The sequence below is a fragment of the Cupressus sempervirens genome, chromosome 6 (genome assembly GCF_028749045.1).
Source record: "Cupressus sempervirens isolate cs-2001-9-10 chromosome 6, ASM2874904v1, whole genome shotgun sequence".
Lineage (NCBI taxonomy): Eukaryota > Viridiplantae > Streptophyta > Pinopsida > Cupressales > Cupressaceae > Cupressus > Cupressus sempervirens.
Window position 1 is genome coordinate 254,099,215 of NC_143123.1, and position 26,125 is coordinate 254,125,339.

At 35.1% G+C, this 26,125-nt stretch overlaps 1 protein-coding gene across 2 annotated transcripts in view; it reads left to right on the top strand.

Moving 5' to 3' along the window:
* The window catches only part of LOC149552204 (extra-large guanine nucleotide-binding protein 3-like), a 65,948-nt gene extending 40,073 nt beyond the window's left edge, over positions 1-25,875 (top strand). For both annotated transcript variants that reach the window (XM_089787707.1, XM_089787708.1), the window contains exons 7-9: positions 9,902-10,146; positions 24,243-24,412; positions 24,535-25,875. In XM_089787707.1, the coding sequence (XP_089643833.1) occupies positions 9,902-10,146; positions 24,243-24,412; positions 24,535-25,111 (992 nt within the window). In that variant the 3' untranslated portion in view covers positions 25,112-25,875. The remainder of the gene's footprint in view (positions 1-9,901; positions 10,147-24,242; positions 24,413-24,534) is intronic.
* The last annotated feature ends 250 nt before the right edge of the window (positions 25,876-26,125 follow it).

Below are 26,125 nucleotides of genomic sequence, written 5' to 3' on the forward strand. Positions count from 1 at the left end.
AGTGAGCAAAAAATAAATGCTTCAATCAAACTTTTGATGATCTTGGTTCAGAAGGAGTAGACCTTGTTGATGGATTCTCCATTAGTCAAAAACTATAACAGCTAAAGGACTATGATTCATGGGATGAAGTCTCATGTATGTAGGCTAGAAGGCCTTATGTTATCAGGATAACCATTGAACTAAGGAAGCATGGCATGACTTGCTACCAAGAGATTAGAAGGATGATAACAGATTCAGAGGAAGTTTGATACTTCATCGAAGAGAACCTTGTGCTAAGAGGTCAGAAAAGTTGATATCAAACTAAGAGGGAGAAACCTTATTCTATGATATGTTTTATGGTGAATGTTGTGACAACACCACATGACAGTTTTCATGGAGACTTCATATGAACTTTTGATGTCATACATGTATGAGCCTGTCCCCTGTGTACATCATGAAGAAGTGACGACTTCTAAATGATTATCACTTGTATTAGGAGAAGTTGTTGTAAAGTGACGTCCTTACAATAACTTGTAGCATGATTCATTTTTGCGAAATTGTTTCATGTAAAGGTTTTATCTTATACATCAACTAGGCGGTTGATATCATTAATTTGATTATCTACAAGTTGCTTGTATAGATATATTTTCGGTACTTGGTGTATATCTTGCCTTGATATTGTGATAGGCCATTACCACATTGAGTACTTGGTGGATATCATTTAGTTGATGTTTTGATAGGCCATTACTCAGAGTATTTGGTGAATATCATTTGATTGATATTTTGATAGGCTAATGCTTATGTTACCAAATATGATGTCAAATAGTAATTGGTGAATATCATAGGTTGATGTTCTGACAAGCCAATACTTACATGATATCATATTCTAGAAATCTTTTGATCAAAGATTTCCTATATGTATTATTCTTGAAATATTACCTATGGTGTAATATCTATGTGTTTTATCCTTCATTAAGAGGGAGTGTTAATGTTATAATTATGTCGGATAAATTATATTATATATGAGATATATAATATATGATACATGGAATAATTAACTTACATTTAGAGTGATATATATATATATATATATATATATATATATATATGTATGTATGTATGTATATGTATGTATCTTATTATATAATCATAATAATATTATTGAGGGTATATTACTTAACTATAACTAATGTAAGTTAATATGTTAAAGAGACATGTCTCTTCAAGAGACATGCCTCTTTATTTCACATATATATTCATTCATGTAGTAACTTGGAAAACACATAAAATTCTACAAGTGCTATAACAAGTTACAAATCCTATTTCACTAACATATATATTATATTAATAATAATATAAATTATTTATTATTGTTAATGTTATATTTAATACTATTGCACAATATATTTACTTTATATATTAATAATATTTAATTCTCATATTTTAATAATAATATATTATGCAATATTAGAGTATGATCATTAACTATATCATTATTTATATTATTACTATTTATGATTTATTATTTAACTATATTTTAATTATATGATTCTTATTTTGATGGGGATATCACATGAATTATGTACTGTTTAGTTCCAAACAATATCAAGGGTGATTATAGATGGGCGTTTCCCTTATCTTGTGTGACAAAATATTCTCAGTTGAGCATTTAAGAACTATTATGGTGAAAGCACATAAGTTATAGGGGTGTACAATAACAACCACCTTGAGATGTGCCAAAATTGGAACAAGATTTTAAGTTGATGAAGAGGATCAGATAGCAAGGTCAAAATTGGGATTAGATTAGGTTGGAATCCTACACTGGTATTGCCAAGGTCGAGGAACAAATTTATCACAAACATGTTTAGGCAGCTGCCTAAATTTATTGCGAAGGACAATGAGCAAATCCTCGAAGTAAAAGCTCTTCAATATAGAAACGAAACTTGCATGTTTGCCTTAATCAAAGTATGGGTTACTTTGCAACCTGGAAGCAATAGAGAGTTGTTTATCCACAACAGAATAGTTGGGCTCTAAGAGTAAATAAGTGAACATCCTTCTTGTTGTGATCCCATTGGTTAAGCCAGTGTTGTTTAGACATCCTGATAGAGAGGTAAGACTTGCAGTTATTCAATGTATTGCTCATGTTATGAGGATAACAACGCCACACAATCCTTACAACAAGGATGTTATGAAGGAAGTATTCCAATTGATTGCAGAAAGTTTTCAAGGATTGAGTAATATTCATAATCCATCCTTTGGTAAGGCAGTCAGAATTTTAGAATCAGTTGCAAAAATCAGAGCTTGTGTGATTATATTGGGTCTTGGTTGTGAAGTCTTAATTCTTAATTTGTTCCATCAGTTTTTAATTGCTATTGAAAGGGATCAAAAGAGAGATGTTCATCTTATATGTAGTCCATTATGTCTTTAATCATTGAAGACAGTGATGACGATTTGCAACGCTTATTATCTACCATATTGGCTGATTTGAAGCAAACACATGCGACTTCTTCTAATCCTTCTAGTCTGGCTAACAATTTTATCAAACAATGTGAGCAACCATTGAAGCCATTTTTAACAAGGGGCAAGATTGAGGATTATGTGGAAGAAAGGAAGGAATTTTTTTTTCAACCTATAAAGGGTCATGGAAAGAAATACAAAAAAATGCAATCATATAGGCAGCTTAGGAGGGATGAATCTATTGATATTTATATGGACCATAAGGCTGGAACAGACACAATCATGGATCACTTGGGAATTCGAAAGGGTCTCCATGCATTATGGCATCACATCCTTTGGTTGATGACTATAGGGATGATAAAGAGTCTTTTGGATCAGGTATTTGTGTAGCAACAATTGAAGAAAGGCATGCGGATATTCAATCTTATGATGGTAATCCTTTGATCCATCATAGTGTTGATTGTATGAAGTATAGTGAAAATGTAGAACTTGAGCTGATTGATAACTTGCTCTATGAGATGAGTGCTGATTGACATTTGAGTATCCACTATTTGAGCTGGTTGATGGAATGCCTCTTGAAATTGACCAAGAATCCCAACTTTTGATCTCAAAGGTGAATACTTTTCAGTTTGGTACTACTTTCAGCTAGGAGGTGGCTGCCTTGGCACATTTGGCAGATAGACATGGTGCTGATCACAAACCAGCCTTGGATATAGACTTGGCTATCAATATGGCCGAGCAGTACATAAGGAAAGAAGACAGTGTTGATGAGCCTCCCTTGATTTGTTCTCTTCACACAGCTAAAGCTCAACCACATTCTTGTAATAACTCATTGCTTGCTTATGGAAAATCTACGACCATAGAAGTTGAGCATGATGATGACACTTGGGTAGAGTCTATTTAGGATGGGATCGTTGAGCTTGTATTGCTGATTCTGCCTGATGGTGTGAATTTTTCACACAATGATGTACATTGTATGATTCTTGGTATAGAGATACAATTATGGAATTCTAGTGCTGATTAAGGATTCCCAGAGGAGACATTTATTGCATCACATTATGGTTATATTGTGAGGGATGCATTTTGTTTTTCGTTCAACCCCCATGTAGAGGACTTTCTATTCCGGTTGTTGCATAGGTGTGGGATTTGTGATTGGTTTGGTACACCTCCCTTCATGAAGGAGGAAGCCATGTCTGGCAGTGTAGCTAGTTTGCTTCTTTAATACAATCACCAATTTGGGATACTTGTTAGAGGGGTGGTGTTATGAGAGTTGGACATTTTGGACATTTCACCTATTGTGGGGTATGGATTGATAGGATATCACAGATAGTTGGGAAGGTGGATAGCATTTTTGTCTTGGTTACCGATTTGGACATGGTAATAGAAAGTATTGCTTGATATTGGTAGTTTTATTTTACTCTTAGATAAAATCTTCACAAATTCATTTCTGGTATTCAAGAATCATCACAGGTTGGCAAAACACATCTCATAGAGCAAGTTATCAATCAGGTTAAGTTCTTCATTTTCACTATACTTCATACAATCAACACTATTTTGGATCAAAGGATTACCATCATAAGATTGAATGTCCTTGTGCCTTTCCTCAATTGTTGCTACACAAATCGCAAAAATAACCCAAATTCAGCCTAACTTATTTTTGAGTGTCATCATCTAGGAAGAGTCTTGCAAAAGCTTTGTAGCACCCACTAGCAATTTCTCCATTTGCATATGGTGCTACTCTATTTGACATTTCATGTAATTCCTCGCTATAGTACCTTGGAGATAAGGCATATGCAAGAAGGTGCAAATGGGTAGTCATCTTTTCCCAATAATGATGAATGATTGATTCAAGTTGATTACATAAGGCTTCACATTTGTGCCGTCATCCTCATGTGCTTGTATAGAAAGTTTTACTTCTCTACCATTATATCTATGACATCGTAGACATTCGCCAAACAAGGTTGATCTAAATGAGCGAAGCGGAGTGTAGTTATGATAGGGTTCGTAAAATCTAATACAAATTGCATGCGAGCCCATCAACTGTCATCCAAGATCAACGCCTTGACCTTTTATGCCCTCTCTGAATTTGATGCCTTCCATATACACCCCGCTGGCTAGAAATAACCATTTGGCTTAATACCCCTTGCACCTGGACAAGTCGTCTCATAACAATAATGTGAGATGTAAATTGGGTTTTAACCACCTAAGTTAATATTAACAATATGTCAATAAATATTAAGCAAAGTTATATACAATTTGATAATTGAACATGATATAAAATATATTCAAATTAGATAAATAAATGAAATTTACTAATTACAATTTACCTTCAGCAACTCCAAATTGGAGAACGATCTGAATATGGATTGTGACATGTGGTGGTTCATCACAAACATTTTTATCTCCTCTCCCTCTTGGTCTATTTTCTTTACGCAATCTATTTTATTTGGGTGCCAATTTGTTGCATGACCAAGTTTAGGGAGTGTACGGTGCATGGTGTCTAAAAAATATGGTCATATTGTCCCTCAACCGAAGCACTTGCACCTTTGCATTTTCTTGCATTATCTGTGATCACTTGAACTACATTCTCACTGCCCACCATCTTTATGGCTTCAATGAGAATTTGTAAATGAATTGTGAATCTTTCACTTCCCCTTCACAATCAGCTGCCTTCATAAACATATCTCTTTTGGGTGACATTGCAATCACATTAATCAATGGCTAGTTTTTGATATTTTTCCATCTATTTGAAACAATAGAAACACCTGAAGTTTTCCATGAATTCCTAATTGGTTGAATAACCCTTTCTGCATAAACCATCTCTTTTTGCAATAATGTGGTACACACCTTTTCATACCCGGGACTTGTGTAATCAGTTGGTGCTTTATTTATGGCTGCCATCGCTTCCTTCCAATATGGTGATCTCACCAAATTGAAAGGAAGATCGTTGGTATAGAGACACCATGCAATGGCTTGATCAACAAGCTCTCTTGCCCCCATTTTAAATGTGGTGTCCAATGGACCTCTTTTGTAGGCAATAGTTTCTACTTGTTCCTCTTCCATTCTTGGTATAGGTAATTGCAAGAATGGGTGTTTGGAGGATACAATTGGTTCAGTGGGTAATTGCATTGTTTTCTTTGAGGATGGAGGTTGATAAAAACTTTGTTTTGATCTTTTTATCAATGTATCAGCCGCTTCTTGTTCTTTTACAAATGAAGCGATTTGTGCATTAGACAACCTCCTCCCATTTGTGCCTTTGCACATTGAAAATCCTTCACTAGTAGGACCCATAAAATGAAGTTTGACCCGAGAATAAGAGATATTGAATGGTTTGCCTTTGTTACTTTGACAAAAATTACTTTTCCAAAGATATGACCCACCTTTGGAAACCTATGATATTCTTGTTGTATGTCTTCATAGAGGAGATCCTACATCAATTTTAACACTACTAGCTCCTTGCCCTCCCATCTTTGATTACTGGTGGTGACCATTCTTCCACAATACAATATGATTTTTCGATATGCCTATAATAAGAAATTAAATTAATTTAAATTAGAAAAAAATATGAATATCAAGCATACAAATGATACAAAACTACTAAAATAGATAGCTAAACTTGTTGCTTTATTTCTTTTTTTTTTTCAAAAAAAAAAACTTGAAAATTTCTTTACAAACTTGAAAAATTCATTTAAATCTCAAAAACATTCATTAAGAACTCAAGAATGGGATTAAATGCTTACCTTAGATGTGTAAAATTCATTTGTGGAAGCTATCTCTTTCCCTATGAATGATCCTCTTCGAAAATAATCACCTTGCCTTCAAAGTGCCAAAATGGAGAACAAATGAGAAAAGAGTGCGGCTGCAAACAAAATGTGACAAAGAGTGGTTGAATGGCCTCTTTTAGGGCCGTTTTAGGGTTTCGAAGCAAAAATTATGTTAAAATTTTCATGTTGCCATGAACTTTATATGTGTTTTAAGTGGCAAAAATGTCAAAAAAGTGCTGAAAAGCGCGTGTATTATTGGCGGAGGCTCCTAGATGCGTTTGAATGCTGGCTAGAAGCCAATCTTGGCAAGCTGGATGCGCTTGGAAGCCAGCCAAGCGGATCCAGCTGGGCATGAGTGGCTTCTGGTCAGCATTTGGATGCATCCGCACCAGAATCAGCCTCCACCAGCTTTAGCCTCCGCCTTCAACCTTGGTCCAGCCGTATCGGTATCTAAGATTTTTGTTTGTGGGACTGAGTAGGAACATTTCCACGGTTAGTGATGTTTTAGGGTGTTGGTTAGCATAATGTTGAGCTACCTTCATTTGACCTTAGAAGTGCTTGTGATTTCAGCTAGAGTGAGATTCTCAGCTAGTTTGGGGATCTTCTCGTATACTATAACAACACATGGCAGGTTGATTTGATTGATCATGTACATGGGGTGCTTTGGATCCTGGTATTAGTATGTTTGATGTATTGCTGTTGTGGGGGATTGATGAGTAGTTTCATAATTCTAGACATGTTTGTACTAGAGTAGCACAAAGGCTTGATGGAGCAGCCATTTTGGTCACAACATGTAGATACATAATGCTTGAGGGTAAGCAATATCTGGGAAGGGAGGACTATAATGTCCCTTTTTCTAGCCATTATTTCCTGATGCATCATTAGCCCTTTTCACCACCATCTCGTGGGTTAACCAAAACTATACATGGATCAATGTGAGTTTTGGCTTAGGCTCTTTCAGATTTAGGCCAAGCTGAGTTGATACAATGGAGGTCAGCAGATACTTAATATTTATAGTAAGTCAACATGGTTCCAAATTTCTGGCATTTCAGTGTAGGACATGAAGCATCTCATTGAGATCTTTCCGATGAGCTATCACACATGGTTTTCAGAGTCTGATTTGTTATTTATTTTAATGTCTGAAGGTTACATAGTTTTAAAAAAGTGACTTTTAAATTAAAATGTGTTAATATGACACATTATTATTGTAAGGTTAAAATATTCTCGTAAGTGGAAAAAAAAGAGAATAAAAGATGAAGAGATAGGTAGGGGAATATGAAGAGTCATCAGGTTGTTCTTAGAGGAAGAAAGAGAGGCTGATTTCAGCATGCCTGGATTGTGTCTTAAATTTTGATTTGTCTTGTAGCAATTTGGGAAGCTTTGAACTTTCGATTGAGAAAACTAAGGATCGAAACCCTTAGACTTTTTCTGTGGGTTGGACGTAAACCCAATACTTTGTATGTAAGATTGGATTATATTATGCTGTTGTACTTTTGATGATTTAATGCAATAATATTTCTGAGGTTATTTTATCTGGGAATTATATGGTATTATTGCTGGTTAATTTGAACGTTATGACACGAACTATTGGTTTATATTTCTGAAAATATTTGTGAGATATTTTGGGAGAATATTCAATTGGGGATATTATATAGAGTTGACTTTCTAAATCTAAAGTGCTATAAATTAAAATTAATTTCTTCTTAGAGCAAACAATGGGTAGATGATATTGTGGAATTTCTTGCTATTTAAAATCACGTTTGATAAATTTTTTCAATCTTTTAGATTTTGCTTTGTGCATCAATGTTTTTGGCCTTGGCCTGGAAAGAAACAAAGTTAGAGAAATCATTTTTTTAATAACCCCAATAACTCCAGATTCTACAAGAAATACAAATTAAATGAAAATTCTCCTTCTGTCAATTTAAGCAAATATATCAAACAATTCTACCATAAAGACGAAACATATTTGCATGGTGATTTTAACACTTGAAGATGGAAAAAGACCTGCTTTCCATAGAAGTTATACAAACACTAATCCACTATCTTGTTGAAGGCTTAACCTAATATTTTTCATAGTATTTGAAGACCATACAGAACATTTTTAACCTAGATATAGTCAAGTTAAGCAATACTCATGATATAATTATTTGTAACAAACTAGTTTATTGGTTCAACGAGCCAAAATGTACCTGCATTCATTGGAATGGTAATAACACAATATAGTATAGAATGTTATTCTTAGTGTAATATTCTAAGTTGCTGATTTGGATGTGGATGCAAGAATCAGGTGCATGGATGCACTGAATTTTTATTGGGATTCACTATATATGTATATATATATATATATATATGCAAAGAAATGTCAGAAATATACAAAACTAAACTATTTGATAGTATGATACTTCACCATTGATCAAGATATCTGATAGTTCACAAATATTCAATTTGAATTAACTAATAGTGATAACTAATAAGTAATAACTAATAAGCCATATCATATACGTCTATGTTCACCTCCAATGCAAATCAGAAAATCATTACAATAACACAATTAAGAATGTTAGATATGGATATATTGCACATTTTTTGATGTGCTTTGAAGTCTTTTTTTGGTCAAGAAAAGCCAGACTGGGCCTTTTTTGCGCAGAGGCATCCGGATACTCTTGGATGCACATCCAGGGCATCTGGATGCACTCTAGAAGCTCAATGGAGCATCCATAGCGCATCTGGATGCCCTGGATTTGCAGCATATTTTTTAAATCATCTACGTCAATAGGGGCAACATATAGTTGTCTGAAATTTTTTTAGTAGTGGATGTCTTAGATTCTAATATAATACTCTCAAAAGGGAAGGTTAACTATATCAAAGGTTTTGAAGCTAAAATCCTTGTGGAAGTATTATCTACTTCTCACATAAACAAAGATTTCCAAACAATGAATATGAGAGTCAATTGTTTCGTTTTCTCAAAGATGGAGATACAGGCAATGCCTTTAATGGCAAAACCATAAGGATATTCCTTTTGCTCACAATTTTTGGGACCTTTTTAAAGCAGCTAATGGTTAGATGGTGGCAAATTAAAGGACAAGCTGTCCTCAGCAGAATGTTTTTCCCTTGATCAATTTTCACTCTTAAGATTGGAAGGAAATTGGCATGCTACATATAGGCTTGATTGAACCGGTTTCTTTTGGAAGTATCATTTCTGTGGGTATACATATTTAGAACTCATTTTTTGTTGTTGGTATTCTGCTTATTTTTAATAACACTTGTGACTATAAAGTATAAATTGTAGTTAAGCGTAAACTGTGACAGAATCACCATTTCCATCAAGTAATTAGGCCATAGCTAGACATTAATATTTATTTGTAGGTCTAAGTAAACACATTTTTTGTATTATTGTATTGGTTTTTGTGCTGCCTGCTAGTGTCTACATATGATTTCCAGGGAGTTGCAGCTTTGCTAGTAGTCTTCAAGTCAATACAATCTTGTACAAGGCTATCAATCGAAGGATGGACTTTTGACAGTTCTGTTCTATGTATTTGTCTTAAACATAGTGATAATTGCAAGCATTTAAATTTGGCTAGTTTCCATTCGCTTGTAAGTTTGTATTTCTCAATTTTGATAGAAATGTGAGTTATACTTGATTTTAGAGAAAATTCCTGGATAATAGCTTTTCTAATTATGTTCAATTTGTGATGTGATAGAGGAGAATGAACAAGAGGGATGTGCGCAAAATATTTTTGCCATCAACCAAAGGTTGAAGACATTTTCCGATTGGCTTCTGAAAATTGTGGCAATGGGAGAGTTTGGTGCTTTTTTCCCAGCTGCTACACGTGAGTATGCACCAGTGGTTGAAGAGTTGTGGAGAGACCCAGCTATTCAAGCTACATTTGCTAGAAGAAATGAATTGCACATGCTTCCTGATGTTGCTAGTTACTTCTTGGAGCGGGTAAGATAAACAGTTTATTATCTCCTGCTTATTTCTATATGAGTTGGAGGAATTTTGTTATTGTCTGCATAGAATATATATTCAAGAATTTGAAGACTTTGACCACCCATTTAAAGCTAAAAGCTTTTTACTTTGAACTTTACGTGCATATTAATGTGGCCTTTGGAAATGCTAAAATTGAAAAGCAGTGTGGATCTTATGCATTGGATCTAAGTTTATAATAAAGATCAATAGTTGATGTTGGTGGATTTCTGGAGACAATTTTTTTTTCTTAAATTTTGTGAAAGGCAGGGAGATGGGAGATGGGTATAAAAACTGATATAGAATAATATATAATACAGGCAAGATGCCTAAAAATATTATTCAACTTCATGTCTGTGTGAACAAATACCGCAATCATGATGAAGGTAAGACAACTCCTTTGGAGGCTCTGTTAAATTTAAGAACCAGAACACATAAATATGCAATGAACTGAAACTCAAAACACAAAAGAACAGTGGTAACAGAAATGTATCTTTGAAAAACCCTCCACTTGAGGGTGAAAAATCCAGCCCACAAAAATATTGATCTTTTATCGAGTTCACAAAACAAATACAACAATCTCTTGCTCATGATTGAAGACTCTAAACAGTCAATCAATAAGTCAAATTCTCTTTTTCACAGATAGAACACTTCGTCCATATATAAAAGAATAAACAAAAGTCACTAGTATCTCACAGATACAACTAACTATGAGAAAGTCTTGCAAAAGATGTATATCGATCATATACCAATTGAGTACACCATAACAATATAGTTCTGAACAAATCCAGAAATCTTATCTGATGAACAAACTCCACAGTTGTTCACCATAATACTGTCTAGAATGAATGATGTGCCCTGAAAGTCTTTTCGTTTTCCATAGAGCCATCCGCAGAACATCACTGTAACTGAAGAGACTACTGTTGGAATCTCAAGAGATCAGCGTTACACCCACTATAAGGCTCTTCAATGAGTTTACGGTAAAATTCTTCATTGAACTGTCGGCAGATCCAAAATATGTACCACCAACAAAAACATCCTGGTATACAACACCATGTCATTCCATGGAGGTGCCATGTCATCCAATCTCAGCAGTTAAGTAGGCAAACAAGAAATAACAGTTCAACCTGTTGGTTCCCAAAACCACAGATTGGAAATCCAAGAGCCTGCCACTTTTCCGATAGGATTCCACAATCAGTTCTGGCCAATGAACGAGAATCACCTTGATTCCCTTGCACTTCAAGATCCGCTACAACTAGGCTGGTAGACCTTCTCCTCGAACCTGATTATTTGGTTCAGAGCTCTTCTGAACCAAATTAAAGCTTAGGAGTTTTCCGATTGGCAAGGTCCTTGAACTCAATTAAAATGATACTGAATGTTGTGTGTTTAAAATGGTTGGATTTTTAGTATAATGTTTGTCAATAATGGATTTGATGCTTGTAGGAAGGAAGATGTAGATTTTCTAACTTCAATATTAAAAAGACCAGTGCCTTTGCTCATTCAGGCAATAAAGTCAACTTCAGTGAAGATTTTCACGTACAATTTTATAATGTTCTACGCACTTATACTACCAACAATTAAATAATCAAGATGCGACAGATCAAACATATACGCAATCTTAAATTACTCCAGATTGAATTTTAACTCCTCTGGTAGGGAAGACAAACTGGACACAAATACAGAAACAATTAAATATTTCACTACATCTATGATGATCATATTCAAAATGCTAAATGACCTTGCCGACTTATCTGATATTTAAATTGTATACAGAATTTGAAAAATGATTATAGAGGACGAATCATCTGCAGTTTAATTCTCCATGCTTTTAATAATAAAAAAATGGCTTTTTATTTTATTATAAAAGTACAATATTGGAATTCATATTACAAAGTCATTTTAAAATTCACTTTCCTTCTGTATAAATGAATATATCTTTCTTACTTCTTTGGAATGTCCCCCTTTCGAATATGTCTTGTAGGTTTGATGTTACATCTCCTTATTTATATTTTGACAATCAAAGGAACATGGCCTTTAAAAATGAAAGGTCATATCTTTTAAAGTTGAATAATACCTTTCTTTTAGCTATAATCACACCTTTGATTGTTAAGTCCTTTTATAATCACAGACCATTAAATATATAATTATTTTATTTGCATATCCTAAGGATTGTCAAGAAACAACGAATTGGCTATGGCATGACGCTACAGGATGGAGCACGGTTTGAAAATTCCAACTCATCCAATTTTCCTTCCAATCACGACAATTTTGTAAGATTTCGTCCTTATCTTAAACTCAAAACATGATATGCCTCCCAATAAACATTGCGGAAACGTCTTCAAATCAAACTTTATACATATTGCATCCTTCCATCGACTCGTGTGTTACCAGAAGAGGAAATGGCGAATGATGAATTCTATATCCCTTTATGTGATTGAAACTTTCTCTAGCCTTCTGTACTTGTGTCCTTCCACAATGTGTAATAGTACTGACGACTTCTTCACCATTCTTTGTGCATCTTCTCACAGGGACCTTGTAAGAGCTCACATAGGTTCATTCCATTGTGTATTTGCATCCTTTAATACCAGACTGGAGGCTTTAGTGCTTTGGAGAGTAAAACTATCATTTCTTCTTCATACTATGTTTGTTGATGATATCGTGACATGCCACCATTCCATTGGTGATAATCCTTTTCTGTGTAATGTTTAATGCTTGATATTGTTGAATCAATGTCTCTATCCACAAAGTCATGGTATACTCATTGACATTGGCTTGGAACCCCCGATGGCTTCTTTTCTTGTTCACTTGTGCACGAAACGATGATTTACCCGCATAGGATTTGCCAAATATTATATCTCCATCTTCATTTTTCTCTCTCGGTGTTTCATTTGGCTCTGTCTCATACACATGTGGGTATGTAAAGACATCTACTCAAATTTGATTCTCACAATCAATCTACTCTCCATATGTACTATGATTATCAATCTTCACAAGATGAAATATGCATAATACTTCATTTGCCCTTCTCCGTGTATGTCTCTATGCCTGCCTTGCTGACTTATCTATAGAATTTGTCTCTCTCTTACATGGCTGGAGCTGATATGCATCGGGTTCCATATAAATTTAATACTCTGTTTTTCAATCTCAATGTAATGACTCTTCTAATCATCACCGTAAAGCCCAAACATGTCTGTTACTACCATCATTTGCATTAAATCATTGGTCATACTAACTACTTCTAACTTGTTGCTGCACTCCCAGATTCTACTATAACAAACTTCTATGTTTCTTGGATAGATTCACAATACTAAGTAGAATATTTATTCAATGCCTGTAGTAAGATATGCATCAGATTTTTTATCCATTGACTTCGTTATCTTTTGTTGTATTTCTTCTGTTTAATCAAAAATTACTGCTTAATACTCAGGTACTGTCATTAAAATAAGTCCAGGTATACTGATTGTATCTACATAACATGTTTCTGAAGCTTGGCCTCTATATTTGTATTCTGGAAATCAAAATAGGAGCCTGTATTGACAAAGTATTTGGATATCTTGCATTCAACATTCAGAACCAGTCCTCTTCACATTCGTCTTGTCATAGCGCTCGGTGTTTTGAAGCATGTTGTTTAAACTTTAAATATAAGTAGTGGGTAAGATCTAAATGTTCTCCCTTTTAGCATGACATTTGGGTTTCTAAAGTTTGCCAAAATTTAGAGTTCCATCAGCAGCTCTTGTTGGGGACATATGCTCCTTGTGAGCATAATGAGATTCCAGCTATCTCTGGAAGAGCAGACCGAGCATCCATGCTTAACATGATGATCCATGCTTAACATGATGCAAGGTGAAATTGGGTGGCCTTGGCCCCCTAAAAGTGAACACTGCTTCTTTCCTCTATCTAACACATAATTCTGATCATGCAACAATTTGAACTTTTTTGAATTAGAGACTTCATTCTTATGGACAACATTCATTGCTTCATCAATGCAGTTTTTGGTGTTTTGACTTTTCTTTTGTTTTTGAGAAATCATTAGATGCACCATGAGATTTGTTGAATGGAGGATTCTCATAGTCATGGGTTTGATTAGTCATACCAATATTTAGATCGCGGTTTTGAACATCTTCTTGCACACAATATGATTTGTTCCCACACTCCGAATGTTGCTTATCCTCGCAAAAAGGCTTGGAGAATGGTTTATCTTCATCAACTGTTACTGCTGTTATATCAAGATCAGATGGGATACGTAGATAATTTTCAGAATCATGCTCAAACATACTCTCCTCACTAGGCCTTTCTGATTCTATCGCTCCTTTGCATGTTTGTTGCAGCTCCTCATAAGATGAACTGAAAGATGTTTCACCTTTTGCATTCACTTCATGAGTTTCATCATCTTCAAAATTAGGACTGCTGTCTTCATTATGATGCTGATGGATTTGATTGCATTGGATATGTTTTTCAAATAATGGATTCAAGAACATAAAGTACGTTAGACATATCTTCTTTTGCTTCCTCTTCAAGCAATGGATTTATGAACATATTGAATTCAGGCATTCCTTCATAAGAATTTTCATTTGGATTATCAAATGTGTCATCAACAAGATTAATATCTTCATGTGTATTATCTTCTGAAATTTCCTCTTGTTCATACACCATATGCTGTTCTATTTCATCTTCATAATATGATTCTTGTGAATTACTATCTCCTTCATCTGGTACCTCTTGAGAGTGCACTGATCCATCAACTTGCTCACCATGGTGAATTGAGAAAAATTTCGGACCATTTCTTTCAACATATTTCTGATACTCCATACCTAACAAGGCTGAAATTTCTTCCTCGCTGAGAGAATCCTCTTCTTCATTTTCATATTCACTGTCATCTATAGGCATATGAGTATCATCAGGGGCTGATTCTCCTTCAAACTGACCAAAAACTACTTCTATATTCAGATCTGAAACTTCACTTGACTCATATGTTACCTCAATCCTACATTCATTCTCCTTTGCAACCAGTTCATTATCCATAAGCTTGAGAAAGATAAGAAACTGGTGGTCATACATGAGACCTAGATCTCACATTCTGTTGAGAAGATCAAAGGATGGAGGTCTGCATTCCAAAGGTATTTCTTCATAGGCATTAAACATCCTCATGATCAATTGTACTGCAAATACCCCTTCTTTTTCTAAGTTCAAAAATACATCCAGAGGAGATATATAACTTGAACTTTCATCATCTTCTTCTAATGTTTTTAAGAGAAGCTTTAAATTAGGGTCATATGGCAAGATTCCTAACTCACGAAATTTTCTTATGAGTTCCTTATAGGGAGGCATGACCTCTGAAGTTACGTCCCGAAAATTATTCACCATCCTTATGAACAAATGTGCTGATGTCTCGCCTTCATACCTTTATAGATTGAAAAAGGCATCAAGTGGGTATGTGTGTGCTTCCTCCATGATATAACATAGATCTCCTTCTTGTTCATAATATATATTCTCCATAGTACATGATCAAATAATTTCCTTCTAATCCTTTCCCTTAGCAGAGCTACCAACTGAAATTTTATTGCATAGAATCACCACCTCTTTCGAGGAATGTATTGATCTTCCGGGTTCTCACTTCCAACAGAGTACGCTTCCAATTAAACTGTTACAACTGTTTATTGATTCTAGTCTGCAAAATCTGAAAATCTGAGTAACTTCACAATATAAATTGTGAGCAACTCTCCCCAGCAGAGTTGCCAATCTGTTGGTTCCCAAAACTGCAGATTGGAAATCCAAGAGCCTGGCACTTTTCAAAGCAACACACCCTACAAACTTATGAAGACTTTTGATTTCTCTGAGAGTGCCACGTCAAGCTGCATATTTTAAAACCTCTTGCATAGTATGTGTGGCCCATAAAGGTCTCTTCTTGTCAAATGAAACATTTTTTGGACTGGTAGAATGATCTATAGGATCAACATGATCAATAGGATCTTCTAACTCAATGGTCCTCTAAATCTGTGAATGGGAAATAGTGACAACAATATCCATGTCTTAAGAAAGCTCAAGATGTTTTCTATCAAATTCCATGTTAGATTCTTTAGATCTTTTGCAAGCTACATCTTCTTCAAAAGAAACATCTCTACTAATTTCAATCTTTTGTTGACCTAGAATGTAAATCCTATAAACCTTTGATGATTCACTATAACCAACAACCTTTCTTGACTAAAGGTTACAACTTAGGTCTTTTATCTTTCAGAACATGTATGTAAATTGGACACCCAGTTTTTTTGAGATGACTAATATTTGGTTTAGAACCTATAAATCCTTCTCCAGGTGTCATATTGTATAGAATTTGATGTGGATTATTATTTTGAACTTGTACTATTGTCTTGCAAGCTTTTGCCCATAAAATTGTTTGAAGACCTTGATCGTGGATCATGGCTTTTGTTGCCTCAACAATAGACCTATTTTTCTTTTAGCTACACCATTTTGTTGTGGATTATAAGGAACAAAAAAATCCTATTTAATCCTATAGCTTCAATACAATTTTTTTGAAATATAGTAGAAGTATATTCACCCCCACTATTAAACCTTAAAACCTTGATTTTCTTAGTGGACAAATTCTCTACAAGAGCTTTAAATTCTTTAAATCTAGGCATCACTTCATCAGACTCTTTAGATTTTAGAAAATAAATCTACGACTTACAAGAGAAGTCATAAATAAAAGTAACATAATATGAAAAGCCATTTAATGGAGGAACAAACATAGGACCAACACAAGTCAGAATAAATCAGCTCTAGGAAATCCTTTGCTCTACTTTCACTATTATGAAAAGGACTTTAAATGTTCTTACCTAGAGCACACCCTTCGCAGACACACTCATGATCTTGATCTACTTTGATTTTCTTATTGGACGAATTCTCTACAAGAGCTTTAAATTCTTTAAATCTAGGGACCACTTCACAGTCTCTTTAGACTTTATAAAATAAATCTACAACTTAGGAGATAAGTCATCAATAAAAGTAACATAATATCAAAAGCCGTTTAATGAAAGAACATAGGACCACAATTCAGAATAGATCAGCTCTAGGAAATTCTTTGCTCTACTTTAATAATTATGAAAAGGACAATTTATTGTTCTTACTTAGAGCACACACTTTGCAGACACTCATGATCTTGATGTAGCTTTGGAAGGCCAACGACCATCTTTTCCATGGAGGACAAAGTTCCGAAATTTAGAGGAGTGAATCTTTTATGCCACACCCCATTGGTACTCATTGAACTATGTGCTAAAGCTTGAATAGGATGAGCCGAAAGTCTATAGGCTGTGATGACAATCTCACGAGATGTTTTAATGCTAGTGTTCTTCCATGCAAAGACCTTGTCTTCATCAAATGCTACATGATAACCTTTATCTTCCAACCTTGAAATAGAAATCAGATTTCCCTTGATTCCAGGAATGAACAATACATCACTCAGATGAAGAGGAATTCCTGAATTTGAATGAAAAGATGTAGAACTAACACCCTTCATAGAATTGCAAATTTCATCACCAATAATAACTTGTGAGTGAGAATCCTTTTCTTTTAGATTAGAGAGATGCTCATGGTAACTTGTAATGTGCTGAGAGTCTCCACTATCAATTAGCTAAGTTTCACTGTTAGTTGGAACATTACTAGAATGAGTAGAAATAAATAAGAAATCCTCTGAATTCTCACTTGACTATCTATGAGGAGAAGCATTTTCAACATTTGTAGCAGCAACTTGATGCTTGGATCTTGTAGTACAATCTTTAGCAAAGTGACCATACTTTTCACATTTGAAGCATTGTATCCTAGAGAGATCCTTTTTCTTCTTAGATTCAGGGGCTGAATCAAAATTCTTATCTTTGTACCTCTTGAAGATACCTTTCCTTTCCCTTTAGAATTATGGGCAGCAAGGACATGATCTTTTTCATGGTGAGATTTACATCCATTACCTCTAGCCTCTAATCTGCATTCCTCTTTAATGTAATCAGCTCTCAATCAATCAAACTTGGGTAGTTCAACTCTTCCATTAATTCTTTGAATGAAGGAATCCCAAGAGTGAAGAAGGCCATTCATGGCCAACATAACAAGATCTTTATCCTCAATGGAATCTCCAATAGCATTGAGCTGATCCTTTAATTCTGAAATTTTCATAAAGAAAGAAACAACATTTCCTCTAGCCATTTTCGTATGATGCAGTTGATGTCTCAAGGCTAGAGATTTGCAAGTTGAATTCATTCAAACTTAAAAGACAAACATGTCCTTAGATGAATTCAACTTGGATATGATAGGTGCCAAATGATACTTAATAGAATCAGTTATAATCTTCCTTGCCATGATATTATTGTTACTCCATTGCACTTTCTCAGTTTCATCATAATGCTCAGTTACATCAAACTTAATGTAGTTAAGAATATCATTCTCTTCAAGTGCAATTAGAACCCTGAATATCCATAAAGTGAAATTGGATGCTCCTTCCAACCTATCTTCAACTTTCAGTCCATTCACCATTGTGGAAAGCTGAAATAAGCACAAAGTGAAAGAAGAGAAAAGAGTAATTTGAAACTTAAAAATTCTGGTTTCGGATTGTTTCCTTAGACCTGCTCTGATACCATGTTAAATTTAAGAATCAAATTACATAAAAATGCAATGAATTGAAACTCAGAAACACAAAATAACAGTGGACACAAAAACTTATCCTGGGAAAACCCTCCACTTGACGGTAAAGACCTAGCCCACAAAAATATTAATCCTTTGTTGAGTTCTCAAAACGAATACAATGATCTCTTTCTTATGATTGAAGACTAAACAATCAATCAATAAGCCTTATTCTCTTTTTCACAGATTGATACTTTGTCTATATATAATAGTTAAGTTACCGATTCAGATGTGGATTTTTAGAGCAGATTCTGGAAGCGGATACAGGATGCTGGGAAAATATATTTTTTGGATGTGGATGTGGAAGGAAACGTGTGTATATATATATAAATATATATAAAAAGATATATAATTATGTATATATACAATACATGCAAAGAAATGCAAGAAAAAAAAAAAAAAAATTCATTTGATAGTATGACTATGATATAAAACCCTTTATCAAAATTCAAGATATTTCAAAACTCATATGATATATCAATATGTGCTTGTCCAACATTAGAGTTTAGTCTTAGACAATAAGTTCAAATAGGTCATGTTTAAGATTCCAACAAAATAAAAACTTAGTTAATGATTGAGGATTCGATCAGTTAATATGCATCAGAGTCTGAATCATAAGGATTCGCAAGAAAATCTGCATTCTCATCATCATCTCCGACTGCTGAAAGATCATTTGAACCAAACATGGTTCCACTTATGCTAGATGGACTACGTGCCATGCTATCATCATCACGATCTCCGATTGTAGTAAGATCATGAAGTGTTGCATCCAAATCTGCACACTTCGGGGGTACATCCCAAAGCTTTGTTGCCCCTTCCTTGTAATGATCATTCTTACGTGACAAAAGACGCAAGTTGGTGTGGTAAAAGACCAAGTCCTCAGCTTACTTGGAGCCCAACCGGTTGCACTTCAGTGAATGGATAATGGAGTATGTACTCCAATTCCTTTCAGCAGCAGAAGAACTAGCAACTTAGATAGTTGTCACAAAACATATAAATGAAAAGTAAATTAATTTTAAAGAATGTGTGAAACACTAAATTCTAGAATGCAAGTGTAAACATAAAAGTTTAAAACAAAAAAAAATTAAAAACTTACTTGTGATAGGACCTTGATTGCAAGAGTTTGAAGATGCTGGAAAGGTTGACTATACATTCTATTTTGGTCCTTTAGTGCAAATGGAGAATGCTTTAACCTCGAAGCAAACTGCCCAAATTCTACCCTCACTTTTTCATGCATTTCTTCCAGAGGGAAGAGTCTTGTAAGAGCTTTGTGGCAACTTTCAGCAACCTCCTCATTCACAAATGGTGCAACTTTTCCTAGCATACCAAAGTACCTCGGAGATAAGGCATATGTAAGGAGGTGCAATGGGGTAGTCATCTTATTCCAATGATGTTGGATGATCACTTCCACTTGATTGCATAAGGCTTCGCTTTATGTGGGGTCACTCTAATGTGCTTGTATAGAATGTTTGACCTTCTCAACCATGGTGTCTATGCCATCATACACATCCCCCAAGCAAGGTTTATCTGTATCATCCAAACAGAGCATAGTCATGATGGGCTCGGTGAAATCCAATATATATGCCACATGAGCCCACCAACTCTCATTCAAGACCAAATCCTTGACCCTTTGTGCTCTTTCTAAATTTGAGGCCTTCCATATGCCCCATTGATTATCGATGACCATTTGGCTTAATGCATCTTTTACCTTGAGGAGTCGTCTCATAACAATTGTATGAGATCCAAAACAGGTGTCAATAACCTTAAGCAAGTTAACAATATGTCAATTGACAACTTTTTATATAAATTTTAATTTTTAACTAAATTACAAATCCATGGAACTAAGTAATTAAAAAAAAAACAATTTACCTTCAACAACTCCAATTTGGAGTATGTTCTAAAAATGGATTGTGACATGTGGTGGTTTGTCACAAACATTTGTATCTCCTTCCCCTCTTGGTATATTGTCTTCACCTAATCTATTTGAGTGCCAATCTTTTGCCTGATCAAATTAATGGAGTGAACAGTGCATGAGGTCCAAAAAATGTGGTCATACTGACTCTCAACCAAAGCATTCGCACCCTTGCAAATTTTGGCATTATTTGTTACCACTTGTACCACATTTTCACTACCCACCATCTCAATGTCCTCGATGAGAATTCTAGAAATGAATTCGGAATCCTTTACTTGACCCTCACAATCAACAACCTTCAAAAACATTGTCCCTTTAGGGGAAACTGCAATTACATTAATCAGTGGCTAGTTTCTTGTATCTTTCCAACCATCTAACACAATAGTTAGACCTGAAGTTTTTCATGATTTTTTGATTGGTTGAAGGTCTTTCTCTATGTGTGTCTTCTCTTGTTGCAATAGAGTCGTACGCACCTTTTCGTACCCGAGGCTTGTGTAGTCAATTGGTGATTCTTTGATTGCTACCACCATTCCTTCCGATATGGTGATCTCACCAAGTTGAAAGGAAGCCATTTGCATAGAGGCAACGTGCAATAGCTTCATCAACACAGTCTCTTGCCTCCATTTTAAATGCGGTGCGCAATTGGTCTCTTTTGTGGGTTGAAATTCCCACTTCTTCCTCATCCTCTCTTGGCATAGGTACTTGCAAGAATGGGTGTTGGGAGGATTTAATTGGTTTAGGGTGCATGCATATTTCTCTTTGAGGATGGTCCTTGATAGTAGCTTTTTTTGGATCTATTGACCAATGCATCAGTAGCTTCTTGTTCTCTTACAAATGAAAATATTTTTTGCACTAGTCATCCTAGTACCATTTTTGCCTTTGCACATTCCAGATCCTTTGCCAGCAGGGCCCATAAAATGAAGCTTCACGCGGGAATATGAGCTATTGAAAGGTTTTCCTTTGTTAATTTGATAATAATTGCACTTCCAATAGTATAAGCCACCTCCTGCAACCTGTGATATCTGTGTTGTATGTCTCCACAAAGGAGAATCTATATCAGTTTTGAAATTATCAGTTCTTGCCCTCCTTGGACCCCTACTAAACTTTGACTAGCATTACCACTGACATCCATTCTTGCCTAGTTTTTTGCAACCTATTCTATAAGAAAATAAATAAAATTTAATTAGGTCCCAACAACTATGAACATCATGCATACAAGTAGAAAGAAGTGAAAAAAAAACTACTAAAATAGATACCCAAACTTGCTTCTTTATATCTTTTAAAAACCAAATTTGGAAAAAGACTTGAAAAATTTCTTCAAGAACTTGAAAAAAATCATCAAAAACTCAAAAAAATTCATCAAAATACTCAAGAATGGAATTGATATCTTACTTAAAATGATTTAAACTCCTTTAAGAAAGCTATCTCTTGCCTTTCGATTGATCCTTTTCAAAAATGCTGAACTTGGCTTCACAATGGCAATGCAAACTACAGACCAAATGAGAAGTGGCTATAGGTGCAAACAAAGTTCCAAAATGAGCTGTGAATGCTTCAACATTCACCTTTAGGGTCGTTTTAGGGTTTTATAGCAAAAAACAACCTAAAAATATCAATTTAAACACATGCATATTAGGCAACTTAAGTTGTTTTTTGGTTTTTTTTTTTGAAGTTTTTGGCTGCTGGGCCCACGGGGGCTCCCGGATTCATCCGGAAGCCCTGTGGAAGTTGGACGGAAGCCAGCGACAGACTTTCGGATGTGTTTGGAAGCCAGAAACACATCCATAAGCCAGACACATCCGAAAGCCTGTCGCTGGCTTCCGGCCAGCTTCCACAGGGCTTTTGGACAAATCCAGAACCTGTCCACATCGGATTCCGCCCTCAGACCTGTCCCTGACGAATCGGTAACTTAGTATAACAGAATAAACAAAAGTTATTAGAATCTCACAGATACAACTAACACTGAAAAATTCTTACAAAATATGTATATCGAGCATATACTGATTGAATAGACCATAACAGTGTAGTTCTGATCAAAGTCGCAAAACTTATCCGATGAACAAACTCCACAGTTATTCACCATAATATTGTCCAGAATGAATGATGTGCTGTGAGAGTCTCTTCTTTTTCCATAGCCCCATCCATATAACTTATGGAACTGAAGAGACTCCTGTGGGATGTCAAGAAACCACCATTACACCCATGGTAAGACTGCTACATGAGTTTACAGTAAAAACCTTTAATGAACTGGTGGCAAAAACATCCAGGTGGAAACACAATGCCGGGTCATTCCATGACAGTGCCATGTCATCCAATCTCAGCGTTTAAGTAGGTGAACAAGGAGTAACAGCTCGACCAAAAATAAAGCAAGCCACACGATGTCTCAACTGGATGGTCACAATAAATAAATATTACTGACAATGAACAAAGAATATATGCAGCTTGATAACCCTAGCACATGATACCATGAGGATATGGAGGAGTATATGTTGAGATGATAAGCAGCTCCCGAAGATAAATAGCAGAGAACCAGGAAAATAGATAAACATCATTGCATGTGTTCAAACCAGAAGAAGATAGACACAGACCAGTATAGCAAGAACTCTGATAAAACTGTTATTGATCAATGCAGGTATGAAGGAGCTCTCATGCAGCTACCAGATCTTTAATGGGCTCAACCACAATCTTATACCTGGTCTGCCAGTACGATTCTCCATCTTTGTTCCTGTGCCATTTACCCATTAAATGGTTTCCATTTTAGTTTAGCATCCAGTTTCAATATATATAGATATACACTGTTGTGTTCTCACCAAAATGGACATAATCAGCTCAGTTTTTGATGTACCTTTTCCCTGCCATTCAAAATCCACATTTTAAGACATGGTTCAATATTCTTAGTTCTAAGCATGCCTTCTAATGTTTTTGAGTTACTCCAGGTAAATACAGCAAACCTATATATAGATTTTGACCTTGGAATTTGGTTTGTCATTGCAAACATGCCATTACTAACTTGTATTGGTTAAAGGGCTATATTGTGTTTGCTTAAGCATATCGAATGAGAAAATTCAGTTATAAACATAAATGTAATCAAAATATTGTATTTGGTCCTTGGAAACTGTGTGATCAACAGATCTTTGTCCACAGAGAATATGCCACTGTACTGGCAGTGTCTGGGTTTTAATGTAATTTTATTACATACATTAAGACAGCTACCTGAATTATCAAACTAAACAAAATACAAGTTTTTACTTCCATTGCCACAGAAGAATGTCAATTATATTAGGATTGATTAGTTTGACATTTCATGGCTGCTGCTTGAGGGTTTTTGTTTATTTATGGTGACCTTAACGATAAACTGGGCTATCTTACATAAATTTCTGGTCCATGTCCCATTTAATTTACTAGCATATTTATAGAGATATCGAAGATTGATCTGGTTGTTTGAAATAAATGTGAGGTAAATCATGACAGTTCTGTAACCAGCTTTGGTGTGATGTTGCAGGTTCTTGAAATATCAAGCAATGAATATGAACCCACAGATACAGACATTTTATATGCAGAAGGTGTGACCCACACCAATGGGCTAGCTGTTGTAGAATTTTCTTTGGATGATAAAAGCCCAATTTCAGAACCGTACAATGATAATTTTGATTACCATTATCCTCCTGTGAGGTTGGTACTTCTCACTTGTACATTTCTTTAGAATAGAACGCTTTTGGTTACTGTGTAATTGGTCAAACTTACTTTCACGGAGGCAGAAATCTTTGAACTAATATTTTACTTTTGCCTTTCAGGTACCAGCTTATCAGGTTGAATTCCAAAGGCTTGAATGAAGGCTGCAAGTGGCTGGAAATGTTTGAGGATGCAAGGGCTTTAATATTCTGTGTTAGCATTGGTGATTATGACCAGTTGTGGGCTGAAGATAACGGTCCACTCAGAAACAAGATGATCTCGAGTAAAGAGTTGTTTGAGAATGTTGTAAAACACCCTTGCTTCAAGAATACACCTTGTGTGCTGTTACTTAACAAATTTGATGTTTTTGAAGAGAAAATTAACACAGTTCCTCTTACTGTGTGTGAGTGGTTTAAGGATTTCAGTCCTGTCAAGGCACATCATAACAATTCCTCACTGGCTAATCATGCATATTATTACATTGCAATGAAATTTAAAGAATTATATGCATCAATTAGCAACCGCAAGTTGTTTGTATCACAAGTCAAGGCACGAGATTGCGATACAGTAGATGAAGCTTTCAAATATATACATGAAGTCCTGAAATGGGATGAAGAAAAAGATGACTGCTATAATCGCGATGAGTCATTCTATACTGATACAAGTTCATACTCCCCAAATATAAGACAAGAGGTTTGATTCTTTTCAAAGAATAGTCCATTTATCATTGTTTGCTTGCAGTTGAGAGGAGAAGGCAATCTTGACGATTCATTACCACAGAGAGCACTTCTCATCCATCAGAACTGAGGATCAGTTCCTACTTGGTTTCTACATTTGTAATGGGGGCATTGTAATTTTAGTTAGGATGGGAATATTCAGCTTGTTACCAAATCTAGATTGTGATTATGTTCTAATAGAGGTGTGTTCAAATGCATTGAGGGCTATATGGATGCAATTATTCTCTCTACTTTCATCACATAATCCGTATTTCAGATGTGCACCTGTGTATCCATGACCCATGCATGCATGGAAATAGATAAGATTTTGAGATCAACACCATTCGAAGTTCAAATTGCTCACCTGGGTCTCTGGGATCAAAGCTGCTACCTCTCAAATCAAAATTCCTTTGGGTAGACATGGCAATCTTATGCAAATTGCTGGATTCAAGTGTTCTTTACATAGACGAGTAATTTATTGCATGTGAAATGGATATTGGCAGTTGAATAATGGTCATGAAGAATGTGTCAGATTACCTTGTTCGTGAACAGTGGGTATCAGTTTATACCTGGGTGGGTCCTGTAAGATTATAAGCTCTGCGGAGTGGGTCTAAATGATTTCTAAATTTTCACAAATGTATATAGCTCATATTAAGCTAAGATATAATTTTGTGGAGTCATTAGTACAATTTTATAAAAATATTTCATATTTTTTTCTGCAAAAATAGAAAATTTGGTTCATAAAAATGCTGATATTAGGATTTTGTGTATGTTTGAAAGCGACTTAGAATCATTTTAGTATGTGAAAGGATTTTAAATTTTAAGACTTTTGCTTCTCTGGTATTGTATATCGAATTTCAGTTGAAAAGACTCAATAGGCTGAAGCGTGTCAAGATATATCCACAGCTGAACTGAATTCTATTTCAAAATTCTGGGGATATATATATATATATATATATATATATATAAAGTTCTATGGCTCTCTACGAGTGGTCGG